The sequence below is a fragment of the Thamnophis sirtalis genome, unplaced genomic scaffold, assembly GCF_051295495.1.
Source record: "Thamnophis sirtalis isolate CommonGarterSnake01/CBP01778 unplaced genomic scaffold, rThaSir2_p1.2 scaffold_2, whole genome shotgun sequence".
In the NCBI taxonomy this organism is placed as follows: domain Eukaryota; kingdom Metazoa; phylum Chordata; class Lepidosauria; order Squamata; family Natricidae; genus Thamnophis; species Thamnophis sirtalis.
The window spans coordinates 7,325,267-7,344,590 of NW_028261382.1; the positions used below are offsets into that span (position 1 = coordinate 7,325,267).

General features: G+C 40.4%; 1 protein-coding gene across 2 annotated transcripts in view; it reads left to right on the forward strand.

The window, feature by feature from the left end:
* LOC106538293 (tropomodulin-2) overlaps window positions 1-18,227 on the forward strand; it is a 28,122-nt gene extending 9,895 nt beyond the window's left edge. Inside the window, exons 4-11 of one of the 2 annotated variants that reach the window (XR_015695420.1) lie at window positions 8,279-8,401; window positions 10,206-10,289; window positions 11,142-11,272; window positions 12,224-12,331; window positions 12,617-12,760; window positions 13,470-13,614; window positions 14,847-15,134; window positions 17,631-18,227. Coding sequence is in view for 1 of the 2 variants with exons in the window: in XM_087704184.1 (XP_087560310.1) it covers window positions 8,279-8,401; window positions 10,206-10,289; window positions 11,142-11,272; window positions 12,224-12,331; window positions 12,617-12,760; window positions 13,470-13,614; window positions 14,847-14,878 (767 nt within the window). In the remaining variant the exon portion in view is untranslated. Of the gene's footprint in view, window positions 1-8,278; window positions 8,402-10,205; window positions 10,290-11,141; window positions 11,273-12,223; window positions 12,332-12,616; window positions 12,761-13,469; window positions 13,615-14,846 lie in introns of both variants that reach the window. The other variant, XM_087704184.1, reaches the window with a different exon arrangement.
* The last annotated feature ends 1,097 nt before the right edge of the window (window positions 18,228-19,324 follow it).

Sequence of the window (19,324 nt, forward strand, 5' to 3'; positions counted from 1 at the left end):
TTTAAAATTCCAAATATGTTTTGTTGTGGTTTTGTGTCTGTCTGTCTGTCTGTCTGTCAGTCATCTATCATTGGCCCTAATGAGTATTAAGCATAGACATTTATTTGCATTTCAGCTGAAATTGGTAAGAAGCTTTGACTGTGTTGGGGAACAAGATACACTCCATTAAATTTAGCAAAAGGCACATATCAATAGAATACAATACAATAGCAGAGTTGGGAGGGACCTTGGAGGTCTTCTAGTCCAGCCCCTTGCTCAACAGGAAAGCCTATACTGCTTCAGACAAATGGCTATCCAACATCTCCTTAAAGATTTCCAGTGTTGGGGTATTCACAACTTCTGGAGGCAAGCTGTTCCACTGAATAATTGTTCTAACTGTCAGGAAATTTCTCCTCAGCTCTAAGTTGCTTCTCTCCTTGATTAGTTTCCACCCATTGCTTCTTGTTCTACATTCAGATGCCTTGGAGAATAGTTTGACTCCCTCTTCTTTGTGGCAACCCCTGAGATAAAGGAACACTGCTATCCTGTCTCCCCTAGTTCTTCTTTTCATTAAACTAGACATACAAAGTTCCAGCAACCATTCTTTATATGTTTTAGTTTCCAGTCCCCTAATCATCTTTGTTGCTTTTTTCTGAACTCTTTCTAGAGTTTTCACATCCTTTCTACATCGTGGTGACCAAAACTGAATGCCGTATTCCAAGTGTGGCCTTACCAAGGCCTTATAAAGTGGTATTAACACTTCACGTGATCTTGATTCTATCCCTCTGTTTATGTAGCCTAGAACTGTGTTGGCTTTTTGGGCAGCTGCTGTACACGGCCGGCTCCTATTTAAATGGTTGTCCACTAGGACTCCAAGATCCCTCTCACAGTTACTACTGTTGAGCGAGGTACCACCTATACTGTACCTGTGCGTTTTGTTTTTCTTGCCTAAGAAATGCTACCGGGGTGCATATCAGGGGTGAAATGCTACCGGTTCAGGCCAGTTCACCCTGAACTGGAAGTAAAAACAGATGTTACCAAGCAGAAATCCTGTTTTCTAGCGAATGTAAATCGTACAGCACAGCTATCCCCCACCCCACCCCACCGCTGTTCAACTTACCTTTGCAGAATCAGAAAAGGCTTCTTAGCGCCTCCGGCGCATCTGCACGTACGAAGCGAATCGGTAGCAGGTTTCAGAGCATTTCACCCCTGGCGTATATGTTTGCATTTCACAATAGTAATGTATTAGCAGCATCGTAACCAGGTTGAGAAATGCTAATTGCCTGTAAGTGAATGGCCAAATACTACTTAGCTTAAATATTGTGGCTCCTACCTGCCTAGAAAAGTTGTTCCCATTAGCTCCCCCCCCCCCCCCCCGGATTACAGTATACATTTCATTAGCATGGAAGGTCCCTAGCAAAGAGAAGTCTTGGCTAAGAGAAAGCCTCCTTGGTGTAGAAAGAGAACATCCTGGATTCTCATCATGTCAGCAGTGCCTGGGAGATGATCTGATTTATTTTCAGCTCAGCAGAGGTGGATTTGCTACAGCTAGGTTGTGGATTTATTCGTTTTTAATGACACTGGGGTTTTACTTCCACACTAACTGATAACGCGGCATTGCCCAGGTATATATTTATAGGGGGAAAATGTTCGGGCCGAACGTAATTTCTAATGTTGGATTTCCCCTCCTTATCTGAGGGAGTCCCCTGGTGGAGTATTGTGAAGCCGTTACCATGGCAACTCCACTGCGCTGTAGAGTAGAAGCCATTTTACGGCAGTACAGTAGAAGCCATTTTAAGGCACAACAGGCTGTATCTTAACAGAAGACACCTCCCCGAGGAGTTTTAGGGATGTCTTTCCCCACACAGTGTTTTTTTCCAGAGAGTAAGTCATCGGTGTAACAAGTTTGGTTGAAATTGCTCGAGGCGTTCCAGAGTTATGCTGGAACAAACAAATACACACACACACACAGATTAGAGGGAACGCTAACCTTCCACCACAATTAACAGCTTCTAAGCTTCCTGTCTTTGAAAGGGGAACATTGACTTGACAGCCTTGCAGCTCCTTAGACAACTGAACGTCAAATGGGTGAAATGTTGCCAAGATTAATTTTGTCTGCAACGTCTTAAAACTGTCCTGCAAAGTGCCAAATGGAGGCGTTTCCCCCTTTTCGTCTCCTCCCTTTTGTGTACCGCAGCTTTGAAAGGATTTTTGCTGTGTGTTGACAGAGCAAGGATGCCGCCTGTGTGTCCCCAGTACTTCATATTGACAAAACTTTGGGGGAGTGAAAAGAATAGCAGTGAGAGCTAAGAAGCAAGACACGGATCGCAGTAGGTCCTGCGGCAATAAATCTCCATTTACGTTCTCTCCATTGCACGTGAAAAGAATGAACAGGAAAACAACAACCTCACAATAGCTTGACACGATGCCATGGGTTTGTCCCTGTGGAAGAAAGTACAGTACAGTGGAGGGAAACTGACAAAACGTTAGCCAATTTCACCCGTCCTCCTTTTGCCTGTGGACTACAGGGGGGAAACTGTCAGTTATCCGGCCAATACATTCTTTGCAGAAACTGCAGCCAGAGGGAGAGGCAAAGCGAGAGTTCCTTCTGATGGGAAAAATAAGCCATGGCATCTGAAAACAAGCCAGTCCTAACTCTGCAATGATTTCAATAATCCAGTAGCTGAGCTAAATCGACTTGAGTTCTCCAATCTTGCTGATCTCGTGGAGACAGAGAAAACCAGACTTGCTTACAAACGAACACAGAATCCTCTTCTCGGAGTATCCCAAAGGGAATAGGATCTAGTTTATTTATCCCAATCTTCATCTTTCTAATCCAACCTGAAGAAGCCTGTTTTCAAGTTTCCATCTCATCGAATTTTTTGGGAGAGTCCAAGGACGGTGTTCCAATATTTGAGGGCCTGCCTCAAAGCAGAGGGGGTCCAACCTGTTCTCCAAAGTATCTGAAGGCAGGACAAGAAGCGAGGGATGGAAACTAATCAAGGAAAGAACCAACAACCTAGAACTAAGGAGAAATGTCCTGACCATTAGAACAATGATTCGGCGGAAGGACGTGCCATCCAGGAGCTGCGGGTGCTCCAAACACGGGAGATTAGAGAGACATTTGTATGAACCGGTATATAGCGTTTCCTGCTCGAGCACGGGGTTGGGCTAGAAGACCTCCAGGGTCCCTTCCAGTTCTGTTATTCCCACAGGTGTTCTAAAACTGGGATCCTGCAAAACTCGGCTGTGCCGGGATGATAACCCTTTGCCTGGGGGCCTTGAGCCTGGAGGAAAAAGTGCCAAGCCAGTTATGTAAGATGAGATGAGCTTGCTTGATTTAAAGCTGGCAACACTTACTGAGATACTTGCATAAGAACAAGCCGTGATCCTCGTTGGCAGGACATTCAAGGCATGTGGTGTTTCTGACCACTGCCTTTATTTATTTTATTTTATTTAAAATTTTTAATTTTGGCAGGCCTTGCAGTAAAAAAAAAAAAAATGGCTGGGGAGTGATTATTTATAAAGCTTAACAAGCTTGATTCTCCTTGGAACTGAGCTGCTTGGGAAGTACTGGCTGAAATAAAGCAGAAACAGTCTTTCTAAGCAAAAATCAGGTGGTAAATTGTAATCGGGAACAGGCAACTGAGGTGAATAATAAGCGTCTGATAAAAGGGATGATTCCCAGGAGTCTTAAGAATATCACTTTTTGATGAAACTCAAAACAGAGCCCACAGACCAAGCTATAAACCATGATTTGAATAAACCATGGTTGAAGTTTCCCTCAAGCTAAGCAGTGGTGGGATTCCTTTTTTTTTTTTTTACGCTTCTGTGGGCTTGTCTTGGTGGGTGTGGCAGAGGAAGGATATTGCAAAATCCCCATTCCCTCCTCACCCCACTAACCTGTTTTCCAGCTCCGTTCTCCTGTTCAGGGCAATAGAAGAAGACCCAGCCGATCAGCTGGGACTCGGAGGGCAGAGAATAGATGGGGTGGGGCCAGCCAGAGGTGGTATTTGCCGGTTCTCCGAACTACTCAAACTTTCCAATACCGCTTCGTCAGAACCGCTCAGAACCAACTGAATACCACCTCTGAAGCTAAGCTATACATGTCACGCCCAGCCGCAAATAAGCAAATAGCATTATGCCTCAGTGGGATATGTAAAACCAGTAGCTAACGTTGCTATCTTTATGGAAAAGGAGCGTTTTACCTATTTGCAACCAATATTTCCACATCAAGAATCTCTGAAAACTTTAGGCTAAGCTCTGGGTTTTCTGCTTCTTAATATGGTGAGTTAAATGACTTCCTGACACATGCACTTCCTTCTGGCACTGACAGATAGTGGAATTTGTTTTTTTCTCATTCAATCATTAAAATATTTTTCACTTTTCACTATGGCAAACTTAACTGGCAGCTTTGGCACCGCTCTTGGGCTATATGTATGGCGATCAGCAAGTGAGAATGTGGCGTGAACACCCTACTGGTTTATGTGTAGCGCAAAGGTGTGATCATATATATTTGCTGGCCTTGGTGGGGGAAAGAAGCCATCTGGTATATGGACGTGTATAACAGAATACCAGAGTTGGAAGGGACCTCAGAGGTCTTATAGTCCAACCTTCTGCTCAAGCAGGAAACCCTATACCCATGATGGCAAACCTAGGACACATATGCCAGAGGTGGCACGCAGAGGCCTCTCTGTGGGCATGCACGCCATCGTCCGCTGCCCTTCCCGGGTGCCAGGGCACCAGAAAATGATCTGAAAAATGGCCAAAAAGAAGGGTGTTTTCCGGGCCATTTTTGGGGTGGAAAATGCCCTGGAAAATGCCCTGCAAATAGCCTGAAAACAGCTCCAAAAACGCCCCCAAAACTGGCATGCATGCGCCAGCCAGCTGGTCTTTGCGTTTCCGATGCTGCATGCACACGCATTCCAGTTTGGCCACTCGGTGCTGTAAAGGTTTGCCATCACTGCCACCCACCATTTCGGACAAGTGGTTCTCCAATCTCTCCTTAAAAACCTCCAGCGTTGGAACACCCACAATTTCTGGAGGCAAGGCATTCCACTGATTAATTATTGCAGCGTTAAAAGCCAAATTCTAGTGTATCTGGGTCCCCCCCCTCCCCTTCTTTCTAGCCCACCTTTGTTCTTTGTTTGGAGTAGACTGGTTCACTAGGGAAGTCTTGGACAAAATAAATTATCCCACACTCTGCTGCTTGTGGAGTTCCAGTAGATGCATTAAAGCTTTCCATATGGTTTCATTTACTCTGTGGAAGGACAGTAGGGTGGGTGGGAGGGGGGGAATGGTGGGAGGTGGGAGAGCAGAGGAAATAACCTGATCACTTTTCTAGCAAATATTCATATCTGCCTTGGGAAGCCCATTTCACACATCTGGAGTGCTGTGGCTTTATAGATCAAAAGTATATCGAACAGGCTGAGAGTTTGCACAGTATTCAAAGCTGTGGTTTCTTTAACTACAGTTGGCTGAACAATCGTTGGGGCCTACTTCTCATATAACATTAAACAACAGCAGTGGGATGGATCCATGCAACGCATGAAGTCGAAATCAAACACATTATGTGTTTGGCACAAAAGAACGAACATGATCCGGAGAACCCCTCTCCTCACACAGCATTGATCCTGCGTCACAAAAATCACACAAATTATCCTTCTTGGACCGAAGAGCCAGGTTCCCCCCCCCCCCTCCCAGCTGCAGCAGAGCTCAAATGACAAAATTTTTATTTTTAAGTTTTGACACTGGAATTCCAGAGCAAATATATACGCAGGGTGAACTTGGAACCCGCTCTAATAGATTTCACAGGCAGCCCTATCAGCAAACCCAATATAATCTTTCCAGTCAGTTTTATAGCTCCTGTAAAAAATTGCTAGCTCGATTTTCCTGCTTGTATAAACAGTGGGCAGCGAACCCTTCCTTCACCTTGACTTACCTCCCAAGCTTTGGCCTCAAGTGAGTCATTCTTCGCTTCCCCTCAAACATGTGAATGTTCTACAATGCGATTCGGATTGGAGCTCTTGGGAAAATTTCTGCCCCCCCCAAACGGATCGCATTGTGCCGTCATCACAAATGTTGTATTCCTCATATTTTAACCCCTCAGATGTTTTTGCAAAGTGGCCAGACACAACCAGGGCGTGTTGACAAATCGGGATGGGAGTTAGTGTCTCGTTTTTTTTTTTACCTCTTTTGTAATTCTAGAAGCTTCTGTAGCTCATGTAGAAGGCAATATCTGGATGGTAATTTTTGCATTTGCCTGTTGTTGTTGGTGGAGGTGCTTGTTCTCAGTCATCCACGTTGAGCAGGAATGGAGATGATTAGGTTCCTGGCTTCAAAATGGTTTTGGAAGACTGGGGAAGTAGAAATAGCATTATGTGAAAATGTCTTAAATCTGGTTTTATTAAACTATAATTGAGAAAAACAAGCTTCCTGTTGCAGGTGTTTTAGCAGGACAGATTACAAGCCTGGAGATAGGGACTAGACCACCGTCTGGAGATACAGACTGGATCTTTAGGCGATGTTAAGTCTGTGCATAAAAGGGAAGAGTAAGGAGAAACAAGGGCTTTGGAGAACGGAGAACAGTTGTGGTATGGCTTGGATGCAGTGGTGGGATCCTGCCAGTTTAACAACCAGTTCGGTGATTGCGAGTTTTGCTCCGCGCACGTGCGCAGTTTTCGCAAAACTTACCTTCCACGTTACTTCTGCGGAGTAACAGAGCTGAGGCATGGCAACCAGCTCTGCTGTGTAAATCAACCAAGAGAATATAGGTAAGTAAAGCGCAGGGGCGGGCGGTCCGACCTGATTGTTGGAGCGAACCGGTTCGCCCAAACTGGTCCGAATCGGCTGAATCCCACCCCTGCTAGGATGGGCTACATTCAAACCTCACCTCTGCCATAAATTCATACAGTGGATGTAAGCAGTCACAACCTTATTCTTCTGCTCTCGCTCCCATGATCAATAGAGATTCCTTGATGGTTTTTCTTACTTACGTTGCTTTGTAAGTAAGGAGAAGTGCTTTTGGCTCTCAAAAAAATACAACATGCGATTATTATATTATTATTTTTCTTTTGTGAATCACCCCACCTAAAAGTGGAGAGCCAACGTAGAACTATGAAACTATCTGGATTGTCTTGGAGTAGCCGGTCTCTTAACTCAGTCTAACGGACATGCCCTTGGCCTAAGTCCTTCAGAAGAATGTAAGGATAACAACATCATGTATGTAATAATGAAAACAGGACAACCCCATGGCTGAGCAATGAAGATATGTCATTTTATTCATCGGTATGCCTTATGGGATTGAGTCAGGAAAGGTTAAATGCACGAGACATTCAAGAGCTGATGCATTCCTTTGAAAATTATTACCTTATTGCCAGCTTTTAAATTTGGAAATTATGAATCATTTTCCTAAAAATAATACCAGCAGTTAAGTGTTTGCTTTTGTTGGCATTTACTGTGTGAACAGGCGGGACGGCTGTCCAGTAGAAGGCCTGTAGTTGCATTCTAAATTACACAAGCTTTGCTGACTAGGACTTGACCCCTTGGGACTTGTTAAATAAGCTCCCGGTTGGGAGAGCGAGTGCGTTCAGAGAAGCGTTGTGAGAGTTGTGTTGGAGAACAAACCAGCATACAGAGACACTGCAGTTTAAATAGGCTTTTATTTTCGTGGAAATAGAGGTATCAGAGTCCATCAAACAGTCCAAGTCATACACGGATAAGACAGTCAGTCACCAATGTCTTTCAGTTAAGGGATAATCCAAATAACATAGTCCAGTATCATATAATCAGTTCAGTACTCAAAGTTTGCTAGCAGTTGCAAAACTCACAATAGCTCACGGCACTTTCTAACAGCCAGCTTCCAAAACACTCAGATCAGATCAGCCCAGCATCTAACAAACAGAGACCTAACAGTCATTCTGGCTCCCTCTTATGGCCGATTGAGGAAACAGCAACCAATCACATTTTACACTATGATTTAAAGAAACAGGTACAGCATTGCTATATGATTTATATATTGCCAACCCAACCGTTAGATTATATTCCTAACAGGACTCAAAAACTTTTATGGATTATAGGCCAACAGGGAAATGACCAAAATTCATACCCTAAGATTTAGTCCTAAATGGGGTCGGTATTCACTCATGTGCTGAATTTTGGTCATTTCCCTGGTTGATCTATAATCCATAAATGTTCTTCCTCTGAACTCATTCTCAGTACTGTAGATACTTAGCATGAACTCCTCTCAGCTCACAACCATCATGCTCTTCAACTGAAACAGTTCATTTCTGTCTTGAAGGAAAAGCATTTGTGCCCAAGGAGAGACCAATAGAGACCCACACAGAGAAGAAGGTGACTCTGGATCCAGAATTAGAAGAAGCCCTGGCCAGCGCCTCTGATACGGAGCTGTACGATCTAGCAGGTGTGTGGCAAGGTTCTTTGTTGGTTTGCTTCACAGCAGGGTCAGCCTTTCCATCTTTTCAAACTTGTTTACCACTCCAAGCCATTGTTTATATTCTTTTGTTGTCAACAGTACACAGATATGGTTACATTTGGTGAAACGGATGTATATATGAACACTCCCCTACCTCAACTGGGAGTCTTACTCAGGGGTGGGCTTAATATTTTTTAGCAAGGGGTTCTCTGCCGGGTTGCTGAGTCGGTGTGACCATGGTGAGCCTGGCCTCCTGCACCACGGTGTGGGGGGGGGAGAGGTGTTTTTGCCCTCCCCATGCTCCGGAGGTTTTGCTTGAGCCTCTGGGAGGGCGAAAATGGCTTCCCAGGCTCTGGAGGCTGGAAACGGGCCCATTTCCTGCCTTCCCGAACTTCCAGTAGGCCCATTTTCCCCCTCCCCAAGCCTCCATGTGCACCCTGCACTTATCGACATCCAAAACGGGCCGCGTGGGGACTCCTGGGAGGGGCAGGATGGGCGGGGCCAGCCAGGAGTGGGATTTGGGGGTTCTCCAAACTGCACAGATCTTAGCTAGAGGTTCTCCCAAACCCCTGCGAAACTCCAGCAGCCTATTCCTGGGACTCTTACTCCAAAAGAATCCCACAAATGCACTAGCAGCACTCCTTTGATTGAGAAACCAAACAACAGGAACTCTAGAACTGGGTTTAATGGCAGTGTTGATTATGTTGGATAGTCAAAGAGTTCAACATTCAGATATGCTGAATATTCAAAGATCTAAAGAGCCAGTCAGGTATACAGGGAGGTTTGAACAGAACTCAAAGCATGTGCATAAGTATATTTTCCAACAGAAGAGAACTGTTAACCGCATGCAAATATTTGCTCAGGGCTATTGTATAAGAGTGTAGGTATGCAGCCAGCTGGTAAAGATTTCTGACATCCACACTTATTGAAATATATGCACATGATGGGTAAAGTCTTCACATCTTTTCCAAAATGGAAGGGCTATTCCACTTAAGAAATACATTATGGATGAAATAGCTATTAGAATGCTGATAGTAAAGAGGGTGATGGCTCAGCAGTTAAAGAGTGCTGGAGAGCTAACAGCCCGGGTTCGAGTCCTGAGTTCTGTGCAATGGGGTGAGATCCCGTTCCCCGCCCCAGCTCCTGCCCAGCTAGCGGTTCGAAAGCATGAAAATGCAAGTAGATAAATAGGTACCACTTGAGCGGGAAGGTAACAGGGTTTTGTGCACCTTTGGCATATAGTCATGCTGGCCGTATGACCACTGAAATTGTCTTTGGACAACGTGGCTTCCTCGGCCAAGAAACGGAGATGAGTACCATGCGCTAGATTTGGACATGACTGACAGAGAAACCTTTACCTTTAGTATATGGATCATACGGCTCAGTTTTTACAGGTACTGAATTCATCACTGTCCTTTTCTGCTATAGTTTTTATCTTAACCAATTAAACTGCTATAGTTTAAACTCGTCTGCTTTCATATAAATGATTTCCATTTTTTTAATTTCTGCAGTTACTCTCTGCAGGTTTTATTGGGTTACACTTTGCATTTTCAATTACGTGAAATGCTACCTGGTAAGCTTCTTTGAAGAGGCACATTTTCCTAAACAGCAGCATAAACTAATTTAAGTAGATCATCCTAAATGAAAAACAATCCACCTGATTATCCTCCTCTTGACATATTAGCTACTGATGGGTAACATGGAAGAATTCTAGGAGAAAAGCAGGAGATTCTAGATGGAGACCATGGGTCTTTTCAAGCCATCTTATTGCTGGTATTTCTGGTACTTCTAGCTGTCCTCGGAGTTCATAACTTAGTCAACAACCCTAAGTTTGATGAAGGAACCACCGGTCAAGATGGCAAAGGAATTGTGAAAAGTAAGTAGACGCGTTCCCCTGCATCCCATCAAACCAACCAATAGAGCAATGTTCTACAACCATCAAACTTCTTATGCTGCTAATCTTTTTCTCACTGTGATGATGATGATAATTGTTGCAAAGATCCAATTAGCAATTGGCCAAGGTGGCAGGTCTCCTAAACTGCATTCCCATCGTGAATGAGGCAGGAATTAGGAATTTGCTCTGTCAGGTGCTTTTGTTCCAAAAACAATATTTTCCCCCTTAAGGCAGTAGTATTTTTTTAAAAATATAATTAAAATAGCTAGTGAAGAATCTATTTTAGGAGTTTCTACGAACTGAGTTACATAACTGAAAATATAGCTGGCTATGAGCTTAACACGATCTTAAAGCTATGCCCTGGCTTGATCGTGCTTTACTGAATTGGCTATGTTTACATAATCAGGGAAGCCAAAACCATATTTCTAATTATCATGATGTATGAAAATGTATGAATGCTTATGCCTCGTTATCTACAAGAAAAGGAAGAGAACTTGACAGCCTTGTCTGAAAGCCTTCTGTTGAGTCAACAAAGTCTTGAATAAGGGATAAAGTGTTTGCAAAATCAAAATTTACAGCCATGCGTACTAGGCAGCCTAAAAAATTGCTGTAAATTTTTAGAAGTGGACAAAAATGTTTAAAAAAGGAGAGAAGGGACAAAAAATGACTTTGTAGAAATGAGAAAGCCAAAGCTATTATAAAATAAACCATCAGATTATAATTGGTGGCCCAGAATGCATATGTCATTTTACTGAAAAAAAGTATTTCTAAAGAAAAGTTTGCATTAATGATATATGGACGGAAGGCATTTGTGCTCTTTCCCCCCCCCCCCAGATGTGGTTAAAGGTGAAAAGGTCAAGCCTGTTTTTGAAGAGCCACCTAACCCAACAAATGTGGAAGCCTGTTTGCAAAGACTTAAGGCAAATGATCCCACTCTCCAAGAAGTCAATCTGAACAACATAAAGGTACTTCTATCAAAGTCAAATTCAGTTGTTTTATTGTCCCAGTCTTTACATGTAAAATATGTCGAGATGTGTCTTGCTTTTTTTCGTGTCTAGACTATAGCTTCATCCATCAAAGATGTTATGAAGCAGATATTAAATGTCAGCATTCAAATTGAATTTGAAATAAACAAAAGTATATTTGCATTCTCTCAAACATAAAACTGATTAGAGTAATGATACTTCAGAGGATGATGAATTGCAATTTCATTCCCTTCAAAAAGATATGCTGAAACATTTTTAAAACCAGTGATCAGCCTTGTAAACACAACATTTTTGAGCGTGAGATCGAAACAACCATGTGCTCACAGTTGTGGAATTGTTGCTTGTGCCTCTTCCTTTTTTTAAAGCTTCTATTTAGATAAAAACATGTCTATTAGCTTTAGATTGATCCTAATTTATTTGCCTGACCAATTATCTTGTTTTATTTTAAATATTTTGTTAGTTGTCTTGATGCTATTATATAGAAAGGTGGGATACAAATATTATTATAGCAATAGCAATAGCAGTTAGACTTATATACCGCTTCATTGGGCTTTCAGCCCTCTCTAAGCGGTTTACAGAGTCAGCATATTGCCCCCAACAACAATCTGGGTCCTCATTTCACCCACCTCGGAAGGATGGAAGGCTGAGTCAACCTTGAGCCGGTGAGATTTGAACCGCTGAACTACAGATAGCAGTCAGCTGAAGTGGCCTGCAGTACTGCACTCTAACCACTGCGCCACCTCGGCTCTTTGTTAAATGTGTTATAATCCAAATTAAAATTAGAGACCTGCTCAAAAGTTGATTTTTTTACAGTTTGGGATACTTTGCTGTCCAACACAGTTTTGACAGAACCAGGTTACTATATGACTATCCTGCAATCTATTCAATTCAAGCAATTACACTAGAGGTTTTTTTTTTAATCTTATGCAGAACATCCCAATTCCAACTCTTAAAGAGTTTGCAAAGGCTCTGGAAACCAATAACCATGTGAAAAAATTCAGCCTGGCAGCTACTCGAAGCAACGACCCTGTTGCAATGGTGAGGTGTTCTTGCATATTCTATTTTAATACTGGGTTGATAAAAAGTATTAGAAAATAATGCAGAATAAACAAACACTCTAAAATATAAACAGTGTAAAGTTTCATGTTTCAAAAGCTGCAGACTTGCATTGTTTTGAATTTTCTGTGAATGCCTTACTATACCTTATTTAACACATTCAACTTATTTCCACACTATTTTGAGGTGACAATGGTGGAAAGGTCAGTTCTGAAATGTAATATTTCTTAAGGCAAACAGGAACAAAACTGCTGTGTTTCTTTTCAGGCTTTTGCAGATATGCTAAAAGTAAATAAGACATTGAAAAGTCTAAATATAGAATCCAATTTTATCACTGGGACAGGCATCCTTGCTTTGGTTGATGCTCTGAAAAGAAATGAAGTACTGGCAGAAATCAAAATTGACAATCAGGTAAGGAAAGGATAGCAGAGTGGACCTTCAGGTTGGCTGGACTCCAAAAGTTGCTGTTTACGATGAGCCTTGTTTGAGATCTTGTAATAAGACGGAAGTCAGCGTGGCCTGATTTAATGTATATATTTGATTTTTCTTAGTATGTTAAAATTCAATCATGCAGGAACCCTCAGTGTGAAAATATTAATGTTTCTTTTACACACAGAAATATGTTACTGTAAGAGAATAGAATTTTCCTAGTCTAGCATTTTCCCTCTTCCGGTGACAAAGTAGGTTAATAAAGCTAGGGAATTATTTCAGGGGGGAAGGATTAGTATCTGGTTTGTTCAAAATGCAAGTCCCTGCTTGACTTTGTACAGGTAGTCCTCAAATGAGCCCAAAATTTATGTTGCTAAGTGAGAAATTTATTAAGTGAGTTTTGCCCCATTTTACAATCTTTCTTGCCACAATTGTTAAGTGAATCACTGCAGCTGTTAAATTAACAGCACGGTTAAGTGAATACTCTTTGACTATGATAAGCTCCATCACCACACACCAAATATTAGATCTAGAGAATTCAGTTTTGAATTCTTAGAGAATTCAGTTTTGTGCATGAAGTTGCATGGATGACGAGGATATGATATCAATTTAGGTTGAAAGTTGTTTATAAAGAGGGACGCTGCTGTGAACCAGCAATGATATTTTCCATTTGATTCGATTGATTTCTCAGAGACAACAGCTTGGTACAGCAGTGGAGATGGAGATTGCTCAGATGTTGGAGGAGAATTCTCAAATTCTCAAATTTGGGTACCAGTTTACAAAGCAAGGCCCAAGAACCAGGGTAGCAGCTGCCATCACTAAAAACAATGATCTAGGTAAGATACCAACCCCACACAATTGGTGAAAGCTCAGGAGCATCCTTACAAAATGACACATTGGATATACAAGGACCACCAAAGATCTCTTAACACAAAACGAAATTGATGAAGCAAGAGTGGACTAGAAGGAATGACCATCATTGTAAAAATAAACAGATCTTCTTTCTGGATGGTCAGAAAGGATTGTCTCATGAGAAACAAGGCTAACTAGGAGTTTGTCTACTGATAAAGAGATAATGTTTTTCTTTACATTTTGAAGGTACGAGGAGAGGGTTACAAACATAACAATTGTTTCAGAAGCTTTCTTATCAGGTCAGCTAGTCACTTGGAAACTAAGTTCTGTTTTTACCCTATAATGAAATAATATGATAAGACGATGGCTGAACCCCATATATCCGTGACCCGTCAAAAGCGCGGAGGACAAAATCGCGGTCGACGAAAGCGCGCATGTGACGTCATCACAGCGCGACGAAAAAAAAAATTGAAATAAAATTAAAATTAAACAAAGCCGATTCACATAAAGGTAAGGGTTAGGTTTAGGTTTAGGTTTAGGGTTAGGTTAAGGGTTAGGGTTAGGTTTAGAGCGTTAGCGTTAGGTTTAGCGTTAGGTTAAGGGTTAGCGTTAGGTTTAGCGTTACGTTAACGGTTAGGTTTAGGGTTAGATTTAGGGTTAGGTTAAGGGTTAGGTTTAGGGTTAGGTTTGGGGGGTTAGGGTAAGGTTTTAGCTTTATTTTTACATTTTTCGATCACAGCGCGATGTTTTCGTCGCGCTGTGATGACGTCAAATGTGCGCTTTCATCGAGCGCGATTTTGTCCTCCACGATTTTGTGGTGGAACCCATATATCAAAGAAAAAGAAATACTGATGAAAAGAAATTAATATGTACCTTGTTGGTAACACTTTATTCTTTATGTTGGATTTCCAAACAATACAAGTTGCACTGTGTAATACGAAGCTTGTAAATAACTAACACAGGAACCCAAAATATGCATATTTGTTTAGGTTAAATAATAACAGAAATGATTTGCTGCCCAAATTTACTGTAGGTTTACTACAGTACAAAATCAAAGGATGACAAGTAATATTGGTCCCATGGTGGAAGGGGTGAACACAAATGTAGACATAAATAAAATTGTTTATTAACCACCTTTGCAAAAAAGTTACATTAGAAAAAAATATTTTGTGACACTTAAAAAGCAATGTTTGTCCCTCTTCCTTTCTCTCTCTAGTTCGCAAGAAACGAGTGGAAGAACGCCATTAGCCTTGTCTCTGAGGATGTGAAAAGAAGACAAGGATTTCATCACAATCTCATAAAATTTTACTGATTTAGAGGGAAGATACTGGAAAGGCTTTAGAACGAGACTGCTCATGTTCCATTACCTCAATTCATCCCTTCCCATTATTTGAATCCAGCCTAATTTTCCTTTCCCCAGCAATCAACAATCATGCTCTGAATTCAAGATGCTCTGAAGGGAAGACCAATCGAAACTTGGTGTCAAAAACGGGGAGAGCTACAAGTTAGTCTTTTCTCTCCCTTCCATTTAATGCTAATCCATGAGTGATCAGGAAATTTTTAATGCCTGTCCAAGTGGGAAATGTTTAATGGATTGTGCTTTCTATGTTGTACAAATCGCCACCTCCTCTTGGCTCATAGTAAGCCTAGGTTTGCTCTTTGTTTCCTGTTATCTTTCTACGGCTATGTGCAAATTGTAAAGAAAGGGACCAAGGTCATTTTAAAACAACTTGTCATGCCAAGGTGGAACTGTTCTCATACCAGCACACTCTGCCAAACAAATCAATCTTCCAATTCCACAGACTACAATGTGCCATAAACTAGACAGTTGATATATTGCGAAATATTGCTTCTGGAGCGGATAACTGGAGACAAAACTCACAATAGGCTTTGTTCTTACCCAATTATAATTTTCAATAACCTTATCTTGGAACACACTGTAGGATCTAATGGTCAGGACGGATTCATATAAAACGCAACACCATAATGTAACTTTCTTAGTACTCATTTCGTGTATGCCCACTATAGCATAGATGTGTGAATGAAGTCACTATGGGCTTATCTGACAAACCATGGATTAAAAATTCTGAATTAACACTATGCATGAATGCAATGCCAGACAAGCCAAAATTAGAACTGCAATACATGCTAGCATTCTTTTTTCTTTATATTTAGCAACTCATGCTTTATCTGTACTAATCTTTCAACATTGACTAGATTCTTCTAAAGGTAGAACAAATCCTCTAAGGAAAATATGCTAATTTATCCATGGCACAGAATCATAATTAGTACAACCCACTGCTTGAAAATCTTTCTCATGGCTTCTGATTCTAGTTTTCTGGCTGACTGTAAATCATTTAGTTAAATCAGTCCTAGCCATGCTTTGCCTTGAAATGAACTGAGATAATAAGCCTACTGTGTGAACAAACTATTCTCCTAAATAAGGAGCTATCAAGGGAATTATATTTCCTGTACATAAATACGAAGAGTCATTCAGACACTGGCTACAAGTTAAATCTCTTCTTCAAGTCATAGTGGAGAGACATTAAATTGAAAAAATTCCATGTTACCATTCTGTTCATGAGAAAGCTTCATGAATCCATCCTGCATGATTGCAAGGACTGTTGATTGCGTGCTCACGTATGTTACTATTAGGTGAGCCAGTTTCCTAATCTAATTTGCCAACTTAAAATAGCTTCAGCTTACCTTTTAAGTTATTTGTTGATGTGTGTATATGTATTAATAGGAGGCCAAAATAATTACTGACAAACCCATTTGATGTATATAAATGTTCTAATAATAATGTTGTGTTTGTAAAATTGATTTTAAAGTTGTTTTAATTTCTGAAGCTAGACATTTCTTATAACTATTGCCCCTGGATTCAGTGATTCTTAGATAGTGAAGATTAAACTAATCAGTCAGTACAGGAGATTGGTGAGAGACACATTTCATATCCTTGTTGCCTAGGAAACGAAGTCTTTCAAATTGATTTATTCTCAGGTCAGAAAATCCCACATTCCAATGTTAGTTATCAGTTTACAAAAGAAAACAATTAGTGAACAATGGATAGCACAAAAGGAAAAGGGAATTCCTCCCTATGGTTTCCTGAATAAAGACAGAGTGCCATTAACAGGACTCCCATCTATGAATTTTGAGATCGGTTGCTTCAGTTAAAAATTGTTAAAAGCATTTAATGCCACACACATATTATACTTGGGGAAAAAGTGACTCTCACTGTTCAAAAATTTAACAATGGTTATTTTAAAATAATAATAGTAATGGTTGATGTGAAAATCAGCAGGTGAAATTGAATCACAGAACGTGAAAAATGCCCTGAAAAATGCAGAGTTAGCATTTAGTTCCACAAGATCTCTCTTGTACTTTTAAAATTCACTGCAACTGAAATGCATCACAGTATTAAAGAGCAAGTACTGGACACTGGGAGAATAACCAGTAAGTGACTCACTATTGTGTCTGTAATATTTGGAAGGAAGTACTTAACTAAGATTACCACTAATTGAAGTAATTTTTTGTTTTTATTTTCCTCAGTATAATGCCATTTGGATGTCTTTTCCAAAACCCACTCTCTCTACAGCTGGACATAAAAATACATTTTAAAATAAAATGCATTGTTATTTATAGCTATGAAGATTAGCTTTAAAAAAAGAAACTGAGGATTTTCTGCCTGCAAATTTCCACCCAATGTATGGCAAAAATAATTGGAAAATAGCTGTTTGCACAAGTTGAATCATTAGTAAAAGGCTATGTGTATACTACATTAAAAACATACCTAATCAGAAAGCACAACTTCTAAAAAATGTTCCCAAATGCTGCTTCCCTATAGCCCAACCCAAAGATTTCCAAGAATGCCATCTAAAATAATTTTTAGAATCATTTTTAAAATACTGCATGGAGAATTATGTCTGAAATCATTTAATAATGACATACTTAAAGATGGATGTTCCCAAGACCATAATATATTCTTTTCTTTCTTTCCCAGCTTTGACAGATTTTTCCACGTCATAATTTAAATGTCTGTTCATTAATGTTTCTTCATTTTGGGGAAAAAATGGACACAAAGTAAATATAGTCAATTACAACTGGCTACAGTATGATTTTTTTAAAAAGCTGTAAGCATTGTATATGTGATACTATATTTACATATGATAATTATTTTGTGGGCATCCTGACTGTTTTTATTTCACATTCTTGAATGTATTCTTTATCCAAATAACTTGCAGCCTTATTCATCCTTCTACCCTAGAGTTGTGTGTCTAACAGCAGTATTTGGTTATATTTATCAGCTAATTCCTGATCTCATCAGCTGTCTTTAAATGTCTAAATAATATAGATATGACTGCCATAAAAAGCAGTATTCACTGGGTTGCATGAGAAGCTAATGAATGTCCTTGTCTTGAATAATACCTGCTTCAACATACATGTGCATCCTTTGAAAACAAAGTTGGTTTTTTTCTCCCTTGGGAAGTATTGTTTTGATCATATGTAACTTCCATCATCAGTTATGCAAATATTACTGATCAGTCACAGCTTTAGAACAGAGTACTGTAACTACTAATAAATTAGAAAGTTATTTTAATGTGTTTGTGCAGTTACTTGAATACAGATTTGATAGTGTAGCATAAATTTTATCATAGACTACTCACATTCAATTAGTTAGTTTTGGAAAGAACTAAGTAAAGCATATTTTATATAAAATGCTTTTATAAAAAAAAAACAACAACTAAGTATAGTAAAGCAACTGTGCCATTGTTTTCCACTAGAGGGAAGCCGAGCACATCAAATGCATTTAACAAAAATTTCCAATTTGGAAATTAGTGTCTTTGATCTTCTAACAACAGGAGACAAAGTTTGTATGCAACAACAACAACAAAAATATTTCCCTATTTCTCAAAAAAAGAAAAGAAAAGCGCTCTACAGGACCCAGACTGTGCGGGCGATATCCTGACTCTGTAAACTGCTTAGAGAGGGCTGAAAGCCCTATGAAGCGGTATATAAGTCTAACTGCTAACTGCTATTGCTACATTGACAATGAAACATTATGGGCCCTTCCAAAGGAGACAAAAAAAGCTAACCTCCACAATTCCCTGGGAAAAACACATGTAGATCCACTGCCCTTGTTCCCACAACTCACTTAACACATGTACGGACTCCTTTGGACCAATAGAGGAGAATATTTGTAGACCTCCCCCCCCCCCCCCCGAGTCCTTTTTTGGGGGTTTCTACTAAGAAATGCATGTATAAGAGGCAACTGGACTTTCTGGGTTTTTTCTTTGAAGACGTTTTGCTTCTCATCCAAGAAGCTTCCTCAGTTCTGACTGGATGGTGGGGAATGGAAGAATTTATCCTTTCTTGTTTCTCTTTGAAGATGTTTTACTTCTCATCCAAGAAGCTTCTTCAGTTCTGACTGAATGGTGGGGAATGGAAGGATTTATCCTTTCTTGTTTTTCTTTGAAGGCGTTTTGCTTCTCATCCAAGAAGCTTCTTCAGTTCTGACTGGATGGTGGGGAATGGAAGGATTTATCCTTTCTTGTTTTTCTTTGAAGATGTTTTACTTCTCATCCAAGAAGCTTCTTCAGTTCTGACTGGATGGTGGGGAATGGAAGGATTTATCCTTTCTTGTTTTTCTTTGAAGGCGTTTTGCTTCTCATCCAAGAAGCTTCTTCAGTTCTGACT